The 12910-nt window shown below is 44.3% G+C and overlaps 1 protein-coding gene across 8 annotated transcripts in view; it reads right to left on the bottom strand.

Annotated features, from left to right (window-relative positions):
- Positions 1-12910, bottom strand: part of CDH4 (cadherin 4) — an 828450-nt gene that overhangs the window by 307240 nt on the left and 508300 nt on the right. For 5 of the 8 annotated variants that reach the window (XM_081196107.1, XM_081196112.1, XM_081196110.1 and 2 more), the window contains one exon: positions 9453-9629. In XM_081196107.1, the coding sequence (XP_081052233.1) occupies positions 9453-9629 (177 nt within the window). The remainder of the gene's footprint in view (positions 1-9452; positions 9630-12910) is intronic. The other 3 variants (XM_081196108.1, XM_081196113.1, XM_081196111.1) reach the window with 1 other exon arrangement.

Here is a 12910-nt window from a genome sequence, read left to right on the forward strand (position 1 = left end):
ACGTGGCACGTCTTGTTTCGTTTACCATATTTTCCCAAAGAACGAAATGCTTTAATGAGCAGAGAATTACTGCTCATCCCAGCAGAACTGGAAAGGGTCTGTACTTTGGGCTTATGTGGGCGCCATCCAGCTTTATTCACCTTGGCAAGGATTGAAACTTCATTCAGGCGGAGCCTCGCTCAAATACTGACAAGCAGCTAATCAACTTCCCATAAAATGGAACTTTCTGTATTCACAATAGAAAGCCGGATGATGGGGGGAGGGAGCCAAAAAAAGATTTGCCCATGAATTTCAAATTAGTTTGACCTATAAAAAAATGGGAAACAGAATGCAGGCAGCTGCAGGGAAGGCAAATTCAAGCGCACTGTAAAATGCTCTCTGTGTTTGTGCCTTGCTGTTGTTTATGAATGGGATACCTCGGATTCTCTCAGTTTTGGTTTGCTCAAGGTTCTCATTTTTAAAATATTAAGTCCACTTCTCTACATTTCCACATAACTTGGCAAAAACCGAAATTAAGTCATTAGCAAAGATTCCTTAGCATTTTGGTGTGACTTGCAACTTTTGCAGAACAATTTCTCCTTCAATAATGCATTTTTATAGCCTCCCCTCCCCCATGAATATATACATTTTAATGAACATTTTACCCCAGCGTATGAATTTTTGTACATATCACTTGACTGGAGAACTGCACTGCAAAATCTGGAGAAGTCCGAAGTTTGAAGAACGGTTGTGCTGCAGTTCTTGGGTTGTTTCACAAAGTGGAAATCAGATAGGTCCACTTCTAAATGCAAATGAATCAGATTTCTCCTCCATCCTTAGTCATAACAGTTGAACCTCCTCTCTCTCTCTCTCTCTCTCTCTCTCTCTCTCTCTCTCTCTCTCTCTCTCTCTCTCTCTCTTCTCATGCATACACTGATTTCATTGCACATGAATGGCAAATGGAGGTTCAGAGAGATTGTCCCTGTCAGAAAAGACAGGTCAGTAGGAAGCAGCTATCTGTTTCAATTCTCGCGGTAAGTTGCCGTAGCAACATGGCATAAATGAAGAGAATAAATAAATGTAAAGCATAAATGGATACATAAAATTACTGCATATGTGGAAAGCTCATTGAAGCTTTGGAGAGAGACACTTGGGCTACAGATAGTTTAACTTCCAGGCAATGCCACAATCAATTCAAGGTTTCCGACGCCTGACAAACAGGAGTCTTCGAAACCAGATCAGAACTGTTCCCCTAGATCTTTTTGACAAGAGAATACCCTGGGGTGATGATTATCAGAAGGATCTGAAAAAGCACTGAATGGTGGTCTCTGAAGACATACAATTTTGTCCTAAATGGTACATTAAAGAGAGTAGCACTTTATGGGACAAACTACACTTGATGTCAGATAGTTCACAGTTCTTGCTCATGCTATTTTACTTCAAGTGAAAAGCTTCATTTTGAAACCTTTAAGATAACGTTTTAGTTTCCTGTTAATTATGTTGCTTTGAATTTATACTGACTTTCTTTTGCAATATTTTGATTGAGATTGTTTTATTTGCTGTTTTAATGTAGGATCCTCAAGGATCTCTTTACAGGGAGCTGGCTTCAGGCACCAGACCAGTTCACAAACCATTACAAAGATGTCTGCAGACATTACAGGAATGCTGGCAGCATTAATCATGCTGTGTTGGAATCCCTTGCGAATGACCCCAGTGCCTAGAGACAGGCAGTCAGGTTGTGTATCCACAACAGTGACCAGAGAAAGAATAACCGCTGGGAGGAGCACACTTTCATCTGCCCCACCCAGTGGCGAAGCATCTTTTCATGTGGAGGCGGGATATGTGCTGCACACCAGCCCAAGCCCTTGCACCAGCCCCAAGCTACTTTTCCCCAAACCAGAAGCTCTAAAAACAGCAAAACTGTATTTAAAATTCATGGGCAATTAATATTCCATAAATGGCTGGGCCAAACCTCAAAGGAAAGAGAAACATATTCAGAAGGCACCTAACATCATGATGCCTAATTTCAGCTGATGACCAATTCCAGAAGGCTGGAGCTGAAACACTAAAAGCCTGGTTTCTAGTAGCCCCTATGCACACCACCTCTGGGGCATGTGCAGGGCTGGATTTAAGTTTGATGAGGCCCTGAAGGTAATTGGGCCCTTTATATGTCCAGCTGTCCTTTGTCCACAACAAAATGTCACTGTTTTTTGTGTTGAATATATGATATATGGTAATTTATGGACCTAATAGGTATCTAAAGCCATTTGCACACGCAGAATGTAGGCACCCTATATAGAGAAATGAGCAAACCAGTGATATTTTAGGGAGCAGGCTAGCAGTCGGGGCCCATTACTTACATCATAGGAACCTACACAACACAAAACACTGTTGCTGTATGTAGGTTTTATTTTATTTGTTTTTTTATCTTATATTTTGGAAATGTACATCCAGATTTTTTTCTTTAATTTTTTTGGGGGGCCCTCCAAGAGAGTGGGGCCCTAAGCTATAGCTTGTTTAGCTTATACGTAAACTTGGCCCTGGGAATGTGCTGCTCTCAGCAGTGCTCCATCTGTGGGGTGCAGTTGGACAAAGGTGGTCCCTTAGGTAACCTGGTTCAGAGCTGCTTATAGTAAAATCAAACTGCCTGGTGTTGACCACACAGCGTTTGGCTTACCTCTCTCAGCTTTTGTTATGTCTGTTTATGCCTCATACATGTAGAAAATAGAATGTTTAAGACCTGGCAGCTGTGAGGGTCACAGTTTTAGTTACACAGTGGAAAGCATACTGGAAATTATTTTATGGGAAGAAGGGGTTAACTAAAGAATTATGCTCCACTGCAACCCAAGGATTATTCTCCGCTGCCACTTTTTTCAATGCCTCTGCGCACATGACAGAGTCAGCCAATCATGGAATCCATACCTTACAGGATTAATTACTCAACTTAATTGCTTAATGACTGCTGGCAATTCTTAATTGTAGTTGCTTTCTTAACTCTCTGATGCAGGATAGCTTACCGTGAGCATGATCAATCCCCGCAGAATGTTTACAAGTTCTGCGCTACACTAACCATGACAATTTCAACTTGTACTCCAATCAGACTCTGAGTATGTGTCAGCTTCTCAAAATTTAAGTTTGGATACTGATAATTTAACTATTCAAACTGATTTTTATTTTTATTTTTAAAGATGCTTCATCAGTATTCTCATAGCTGTCAACCTTCCCTTTTTCTGCGGGAAATTCCCTTATTCCAGCGCCATTTCCCACTGCTTCCTGCTGCTATCCCGGATTGTTAGCTATCCCGTAGATTGTCCCCGGGACAGGACTTCTGGGGTGGCGCCATCGGCAATGGCGGACTCCCTCTGAACTGGAGGGACTAGCTCTGCGTGAAACGGGTCTTTTCTGCTACGGCGAAGCGGGGACCCTGCTAAAAATCACAGGCGGATAAAGCCTGTGACCATGGGACTCGGGGGGCACCCTTAGCGCCCCCCCCAACCCGCAAAGGAACCCACTAACGGGCTCCGAAGTGAAGAGGGGGAAGTGGCGCGGTGCTGTGAGTCAACTGCTATTTCCGTGGAGCGAAGCCGCACAGCCGTTGCTGGAGAGTGCTGCCTTTTTCCTGGGACAATTTGGCTTCTAAAATAATCACCCGTGAGTACTTAAACTTTGAACAATCGGACTTTAAATAAGGACTTGCGAGCAGAAAGGAATTGGACTTAAAAATTTACTTTAATTTAGTACTGAAACGGGAAGGTCTAAACAGGAAGTCAGCCTTCCGTTTCTTTGTAGACAGAATAAAGCAAAGATAACGTAAACTAGAGCTCCGAAAATCGCTTTTAAAGGATTGGCTTTCATCATTTAAAATTGTTGAACCCCCCTTCGGCAGCAGGAGAAGAAGGGGGATCTTTTTTGGACTGTTTAAACCTGCAGAAGTGAGTTTAAAGTAAAGTAACTTTCCACCGTCCTGATCCTGGAGCGGGGTGTCAGGACTGACGTTTGAAGCTCATTGACCAGAGACAAACGTTTTTGACAGATAGTTAAAGGAAGAGAAACATAGTGATTTCATTGTTTCCTTTCGCACTTTAAAGGAACAAATATTGACAAAATATCTCAAAAAGGATACTTTGTTGCAAAAACAAACAGAAGTTCTCCCCCTAGAGGGAGACTGTGAAACTGTAACTAATTCCAGGGAGCTTGCAGCTGTCTCAGATTACAATCGTGGGAATGGACTTGTGACCTTGTAGGACAATGTATTCAGAGGCTCTGTTGTGTGCTCTCTGTAACATAAGTGCCCTACTGGAACAGTTAAGTGAGAAGATGGATTTGATGACTAATGCGGCCAGAATTTTTGAACAGGCAGTGGGAAACTATGTGGAGCCCACCCAGGAATTAGATCAGGCATGTGTCCTGACAGAGCAGATGAGAGAAGAGGATGTTGCTGAATCTTGGGCACCAGAGATGGAGGGAGCTGTGGCCTTGCAGGAACAAGAGCTTTTGGATTTGACAAATGAACTTGGAAAAAGCCAGATTTGGAAAGATAAAGTTTGGATTGGTTTGGAAATGGGGGGTTGGATAAACCCCCCTATGCAGGGATGTTTGGACTTTCCGAGTCTGGCAATGGGCCGTGAGATGTTTGGAGCTGTGGGGGCTCTCAATTTTGGAGGGATTCTGAAACATCTTCTTAAATACCACATGGAGTTGAGTCAGGACTATGGAAAAGGGGCTGATTTGTTGAAAAGGGTCAAAAACATCACCAAGCTGGAGTTCCCACGAGTGAAAGGAGAATATGAAGAAGAGCTGCGGAAGGGACATGGAAGAGATTTAAGGCCCTTGGATATAAGGTTACCAGGTTAATGCGCTAGATCGATGGGATAAAAAGGACTGACAAAACCTGGGACCAGGAGGAAGGGACGCTGGATGAAGATTGGAATGTTTTTATTTCTCTTTTTATTATCAGGATTGTTTTATAAAATTGAAGAATGTTAGAAAAATGTTGGAACGAAATTACTTGGCTCTAGCAAAAATGTTTAAAGAATTAGGTAAGAATATTATGGTTGTGAGAAGTCGGTAAAAATAAGATTTAAGTCTTAAGTTTTTAAGGTTTTCTATAAGATAAGATGAAAATAGATTAAGGTAATGTAATGACAGAATACTATGAAATATGAAAAGGATTTGCTGCATAATTATTAACCAGGATACAAAAAAAGGGAGGAGGAGGAGGTCAAAGAAAGAAGGTAATGAGAGTTGAGGATTTGAGAATGATGGATTTATTCTTGTTTGTTTGCGTTGTATTTTTGTTTCTTGAATTTGTATTGTTTGATGTGGTTTGTTTTTTTCTTTGTTTTTTCTATTTTCTTTTTCTGTTTTGTTTTTTCTTTGTAAATTCAAAAATTTTCCAATAAATATCATATTAAAAAAAAAAAAGATTGTCCCCGGGACATGTGAGGCTGCTGATCCCTTATTTTTTGAGGCTGATGATCCCTTATTTTCAAATCTGAAAGTTGACAGCTATGAGTATTCTTCAATCCACACTCCCAAGTTATCATCATAATAGCCCTTTTGGGGAGATAGGATCCAGTGCTTAAAACAACACCACATGGGGGTGGGGGGGGAGTGGGGAGAACAATGCGAGCTGCACCCCTTAACTATCATCATTCCCATCACCCTCCACTCATGGAGGCTGCTTTTGTGAAGGAGGAGAATCCATGGAGGTTCCCAGCGCATTTCACAACTCTGGCTTTCCAGGGTTCCAAATTTCCCAGAGAGCCTCTGCACATCCAGGAAGCCCCTTGCTTAACACAGGTGTGCTGCATGAGATGGGAATGATAACAAAGTAAGGCAGGCTAGAACACTTGTCTCCTCCAAAGAGGCCTAGTGTCTTCTTGTTCCTGACCGACCAAAGATGGAAATGCAAATGTTAGCCATTCCAAAATAGAGGCACTGCTATTGCATTATAAGCTCCTGTTCAATTATTTCCCTTCTTTGTGTTTTTTAAAATCCATGGGTGAGCAGAGACTATTACTGCATCAAACTGGAATGGTTGGCAAGATCAGACACCAATCCTACCCAGAAAGTGGGAAGCTGTCCAAGGTCTCCAGCCATGGGATGCTTCCTAGGACCTTTTGTTGACCATTAGATAGCTGCAGTGCCTGCTAGGAAAGGGAAGCCTGACTTGCCCAGCCTTTTCATCTTCTACATGTGGCTTAAGGGAGCTGCCAGGACACTGCCAGGTACTGATGATTGCATGGTCTTCCTCCCTCCCTACAGATGGTTTGTGTGATGGAAGGGTGAGAGGGTCAGGTTCCACGATTGCAGGACACTTGGGTAAAGTGTCCTTTGGTGGGGACCCTCCTCTGGCAGTGGACCAAAGCAGAAGAGCCATGGTAGTAGAGCTCTAAACAGCACTGGCTAATGTTGTGCGGAACCTTTGAGTTTTTGTTTTGGTTTGTTTTTACCATTCAATAGGATTGGAGTTGGGGGTGACGCAAACATGCCTCCAAAATGGGTGGCTAGAAAAGGGTCAGGTGTTATTTATCTTATGAGGTGACCTGGTCTTTCCTTCTTCCCAGTGAATTCCTTGAGGACATTCACAGTGTCTCTTTTTAAATGGGCTTCCAGCCTGGGAGCCTTTCCTGGAATGACCACATCGCCATGTGATCTTTTGTCCCAGTGGCTCTCCAGGGGGCCTGGGGGAAGGCAGAAAGAAGGCTGCATGAGTGGGCCTCTAGCACTCAAGACACCCCAGTTATATTTCATGTGTCATCCAGGAAATGCATTGGGTTAAGGAGAGTATACATTTTCAGATGTAATTTATGTTATCAAGACTGCGCATACCTTGCAGGGATTTAACAAACCACTTTTCGCTTCCGAGTGTCATGTGCTTAGCGAGGCAATGGCTAATCAGTATGGAGCAGGTAATGACAGCATTCATTTTAATCTTGGAAAGGACTCGGGAAGTATTGTTTTCTGACAAGGCATGCAAATGATGCACCCTCATTTTGTCCAATTATTTTCTAAAATTTCTTGCAATTACGTTGCAATTTTCTTCCAGAGGACAACTTGACAAAATGTTTGCCGGTGGCTTTTACTTCTTCCTTCATTTGTTTTACACAATATTTGTTTTGGGAGGTTGTTTTTTGCTTCCAAAATAGAAAGCTTGGTAGATGCAAGATACACGGCGTGGGTTTCTGTTTTGCTTTGGCTACAGACAGCAAACATATCCATATGTACTCTGCGTCATTCAAACTTCCCTGTGCCATCTTGTAAGTGAACTGGACTATAACTTAAAAGTCTCTGCTTGTAGCCTGTCATTTCCAAGCACACCATTAGTGATGCTGATGTCATGGAATGATCACAAACTTTCTAACTTGCTGAAGGGGGTAATGGCCAGTTACAGAGTTCTGACAACTATGCACCTAGTGGGAAGTTTGTTGGGATGAGCCATCAAACAGGGCCAATTAACAAGGGTGAGTAATGCTATGAGTGCCAGCTGGCAAATGCCTCTCTGGGAACCGAAGGAGCTAAGCAAAAGAGGAGCAGCTGACAATGAAAGGCAAGGAACAGAGGAGGCCAAAAGCTTTGGGAGAAACCTCAGGCCTGAGGTTGAGTATGGCGCTCCCCAGGCCACATACACCCTCCCCAGCCACACACTCCTCTTCCCAGGCAACACCCCTCACCACTGCACCACTTTGCATCCTTCTTGAGCATTTCCTCCTAACCTGGAACGAGTCCTTGAGCTGCAGTGCAGCCTATAACCATGGCTAAGCACAATCAACTGAAACAAATGCAGATGGGCGGGGTACAAATAATAAAAATATTATTATTTATTATATTGCTTTCTACTTCAGCCATGCATTCCCTCCTTCTGTTTTTTCCACCATGCTGGCTTTTGAACTCTAAGTGCCTATATGGAGGGACCTGTCTCCAGGGGCGGAGGAAGGGGGATGTGGTGGGGGCAGACCACCCCGGGTGTCTACACTGAGGGGGGTGACATTTGGCAGTCAAGGGCGGGTGATGTGCTGAATGTCCACATTGGAGGCTTGATCTGCCCCCATGGGCAGCTCACTCCAATCCTGGCTGCAGGGTGTGCACTGCTCCATGCACCCAAGTGGCTATTGTACGTCAGGGAGGGCACCCTCCACACCCCACGCCCCTCAGGAGTGCGCCCACCCTGGGCAGCACAGGCATAGGCTCTGCCACTGCCTGTCCCCTTGTACTGTGTAAAATGTCATGTTCACTGTCGTCACCATATAAAAAACAATTAAACATCAAAAATAAAAGTGGGTGGATAGTAAGCAAGTAAGAAAAAGAGGAGTCCATGATGGGATTTGGTAATAACAGAATCCATAATGCCTCTAAGCATGTGCAGAGTGTCTCTCCCCCACCCCATGTAACCACTAGCCTTGGATCAGAGTGCAGAACTTCAGCTGAATGGCTACAGCTTCCCTGGGGTAACAGAGCATTACAGATTCACTGCAACTGTGCTTTGATAAGTGTTCCTGTTCCTGTACCATTGATCTTGAGACGTGCTCTGCTTAGGGTGTCTCTGTGTGGAGAAGCTGTATACAAATGCAAAGAATGGTAATAATACAACGGTACTTACAGCTCTGAGCATCTACAAAAATATGGCGCACCACTTGGAATTGCAAACCGCCTATCTCCAAAACACAGCCAGCCATCTCCTGACTCACGACAAAACTACATATTACATTAAACGTCTCGCTGTGCCTTTAAGTGCAGGTCTGCATGCTGTCACACAAATTGCCAGCCTGGTGGATCAGGACCCTGACATGGGGGTAAAGGGGCTTTAACTGCCGGCCCCTTTGCTATGGCCCTGATCTGGATCACAGCAAGGTGTGTGTGGGGAGAGCTAAAGACCCCTCCCTCATCCTCTTGCTAGTTTCTCAATATGGATCACCCCTCCTGAAGCAGCAATTTGTGTTAAGTTATGGAAGGGGAACCTCAGGCCAGGGGGACAAATGTGGCCCTCCATGTCTCGTTATCTGGCCCTCAGGACACTCCTAGGTCAAAAAAGCACCCACCAATGGTGCTGCTTTGTATCCTTGTTGAGTTCCCCTCTTCCAGGCTGGCATGCGTCCTTCAACTCTGATTATACATTTCACTTGCCCATATGGAGGAAACTAGCCCACTGTACAAAGGTAAAATGCACACTCATTGCTCCACCAACTTTTGCCTCTGGCCCTTCCCAGTGCTGCCATGTGGCCCTTGGAAGGCTGCCCAGAATGGAATGTGGCCTTTGAGCTGGAAATAAGTTCCCCATCCCTGTGTTAAAAAACAAAGCCCACTTAAAGGCACAGGTATACTGCTAAAGTCGCACTGAGTTTGGCCTTCGGCGTTGGAGAAATGAGCTTCCTTTCTGAAAACGACACCTCAAACAAGCTTTGGGAAATGTGCAGCGTGCCATCGGACCGACAATCAATCATGGGTATCCATTATTCAGCTGTCCCACTCACCCTAACCAGCTGCTGTGGGAAGGGTCCTCTCGAATTTTCTGGCACGTTGATCGGTGGGATGACCCAGTCTCGCTTCTGCCGCCTCAGCCCATGAGAATTCTGCTGATGGCGCCAGGGCAGGAGAGTGTCGCTCGGCTGCTGCAGGAGGTCTGCTGACGTGTTCTTCTTTCCTTTCTGCTGATTTGGAAGGGGGGAGGAAAACAGGTATTGTTTTGATTTTGCTTAGTTTCATTTACAAAAAAAGGAAGACAAAGCAACAATGCAATGCATGTAAGGAAAAATCAACTCCTCGGGACCATGTTGAAGCTCATTCGGGTTGAGAAATAACTGGGGGGATGTGGGGGGTATATTTTTGTTATTACAATGAAGCAAACATTTCTGCATTACACTCCTATTGACAACTTCATTTTTCCACACGTATGGAGCTGTCATTAGACAATCAAGCCTTCTTCCACGACGGATTGTCTTCATTATGCCAACTGCAGGAAGCTTTATCAGCCCCTTGGAGGATAAAATCTGCAGATTCCTAATAAATATAATAAATCACAGGGACGAAATGAAACAAGCTGAAAACACCCCTGGCGTTACCAGTGGTAGGTCTGGGTCCATTACGCAGTATTAAGCTCCTCGCTAGCCTGGAATTTTAAAGCACTGCTGACTTATTTGCAGTCATCATGGAATAGGATTCAGGCAGTCTGAATGCTGTCTAAAGAGATCCATCATCTGGTGGACACAAGGTAGAAAGGAGGGTCTAGAAGAAGATCTTGGTACGTCTTGGTATGTCTTGGAGGTCTGCTTCAAACTATATTTACTTCCACACAGATCTCTCCAAATGATGACTGTAAAAACTGTGATTGGCATGATTATGTGTGTGGTCTTTCGTCAGTGGTTCTGGTCCTTAAAATGGGAACCCCATGTATTTAATTTGGCACCTAGCCTACTAAGCACCATGGGACCATGTGTGCCAAGGGCTCAGCACCCTCTTGAAGCGGGGAAATGAATATAAATGTGCAACATTAGCCCTTGTGATTGGCAGCATATTATTATTATTATTATTATTATTATTATTATTATTATTATTGACACGACTTTGGCTTATGAAGCAGATGCAGCTAAATACCAAACCAAAGAGTGTCAGGCCTCCCAGAATGATGCATGCAAAATCAGGGGGTGGAATGTCAAGCAGAGAAAAAGATGAGGTAGGCAGCCTCTGCAAAGAGCAATGCTTTAATTGTGCACTCCTGTTACCAGCAGGGGAACACATGCACACAGTCAAACTGTGTAGGATTGAATCCGACACTCACCAGCTAGTGAGTGGAGGATTCAGTCCTGCTAACTTCAGGGTGCTTCACAAGGAGCACCCGGCAGGATTGTATGGAAGGCTCAGTTCTTCTGGCTGAAGGGTGCTTGCAACTTGGCAAGCATGTTCCCCACAGGACAGGCACTTGTGAAGCACCACCCATCAGAATTGAACTCTCCGCTCACCAGCTCAACCCCAATTAAATTTTCCCACTCCCCATTGATACAGGGCCACATCTAGGTCAAGGGAAGGTTCTGGAATGACCTGATCAACAGAACAATGGCTTCTGTCTGCTTGTCCTGTTCTGGTATCACAGAGAAGTCCACAGGGGAAGAGAGCAAGGGATGTTGCCTACTTCAGGACCAAGGAGAGCTCCTAGTGTGTGACTTGCTCCATAAGCATTGGAAATGAATTGAGGCCTTATGAGTGTCTGACTCCTGTTCGTATCTTCTAGGCTCCTCCTCATTTTAGAGAACCAGGGTGCCTTAAGGGGCAGGCCAAAGTTCAGGCGAAAGCCCCCCAGTCTTCATGAATTCCCCCCTCCCCCAGGAACTCAAAATCTCTCCACTACCCAGTCATGCCCTTCTCAGTTTATGTTTGGGGAAAACAAAATGCAGATTTAGATGGTGTTCGTGTTTTCTTCTAGATTGTGTGATTTTGCATTTGCCATCCTGATTTAAGCAAGAACCTGTGACTATACAACCCATATGGCTTAACTGGGCTTCTTTCTTTAAGGAGATTCAAGGCTTCAAGCTCATTTGAGAAGTGGGATGGGGAAGAGGGGCATTGGCTCTGAAGCCCTAGGAAACCAAATCATTCCTCCATTTCTGAGCTTGCTCAGAACTGTTTATTGGTGCTGATAATGCCAAGGTTGTAGATTCAATCCCCGTATGGGACAGCTGCATATTCCTGCATTGAAGTGGGTTGGACTAGATTCCTCAGGCTCCCTTCCAACTCTACAATTCTATTATTCTATGAAAGGATGTTATCATGGTTCCCATATCAAATATAAGGATTGAGTCCAAGTGAAAATCATTTGTTGAATATCATCCAGGGGTGTTACAGCTGTACTTTCAATACAATTCTCATATTTATAAATCAAATGTGCTAGTTATCAGACCACAACTTCTGTTAAAGGAAGAACTACAGGCTAAAAAATCAACCCTGTGTCTTACTGGCAGAAGGTTCCAGGTTCACTACCTGATATCTCCAGGTAAAACTATCACATAGCACTGGGATGGGGAAACTGCGGTCCCTGGCTGTTATCAGATTCCAGCTCCCATCACTTCCAAACAGCATGGACAGTGGTCAGGGATGGTTGGAGTTACACATGGAGGGTGTGTGTGTTTCCCATGTCTGACGTAGCAGATGATGTGAAAGACCTGTCTGAGAGTTTGAAGAGCCACTCTAAGTCAGGACTAACAATGTTGGGTTTGATGGGCATATAAGAAGAAGAAGAGTTTGGATTTGATATCCCGCTTTATCACTACCCAAAGGAGTCTCAAAGCGGCTAACAATCTCCTTTCCCTTCCTCCCCCACAGCAAACACTCTGTGAGGTGAGTGGGGCTGAGAGACTTCAGAGAAGTGTGAGTAGCCCAAGGTCACCCAGCAGCTGCATGTGGAGGAGCGGAGACGCGAACCCGGTTCACCAGATTATGAGTCCATTGCTCTTAACCACTACACCACGCTGGCTCTCAGATATAATTCAGATATAAGTCTGAATTGGTATCAGGCAGTTTCCTACCACTGTCCTCCTAGTAATTTGGCAACAGATTTACAACACAGGTGCTAAATGCTTTCCAAATCTTAAGAGTACAAAGTCTCGCTTGTGTGTGCTTATCTCCTTGCTCTTACATTTTGAGCTTTTCTAGCACCCGTGCTTAATCCTCTTCTTGAATATGCTCATTAATAAGTGGCACCAGGAAATGTAAAAGGGCACCTAGAAGCTCGACATGAATTTATGCATCCACGAGAACTAAACACAATCCACATTTGCTCCATGGAATGGACCCCTTTTAAAAATCAGTTTGCAATTCCCAGCTGGGGGATCTTGAGAGAGCAGAAGCTTAGGTCAGTTTTGATAATTGGCATGCAAGAGTGAGAGACAAATTACGAAGGGACGGTAAAATAATTTGTGCTCTGTCAAGTTTACACCAG

Source organism: Podarcis bocagei (genome assembly GCF_964188305.1).
Source record: "Podarcis bocagei genome assembly, chromosome: 5".
NCBI lineage: Eukaryota > Metazoa > Chordata > Lepidosauria > Squamata > Lacertidae > Podarcis > Podarcis bocagei.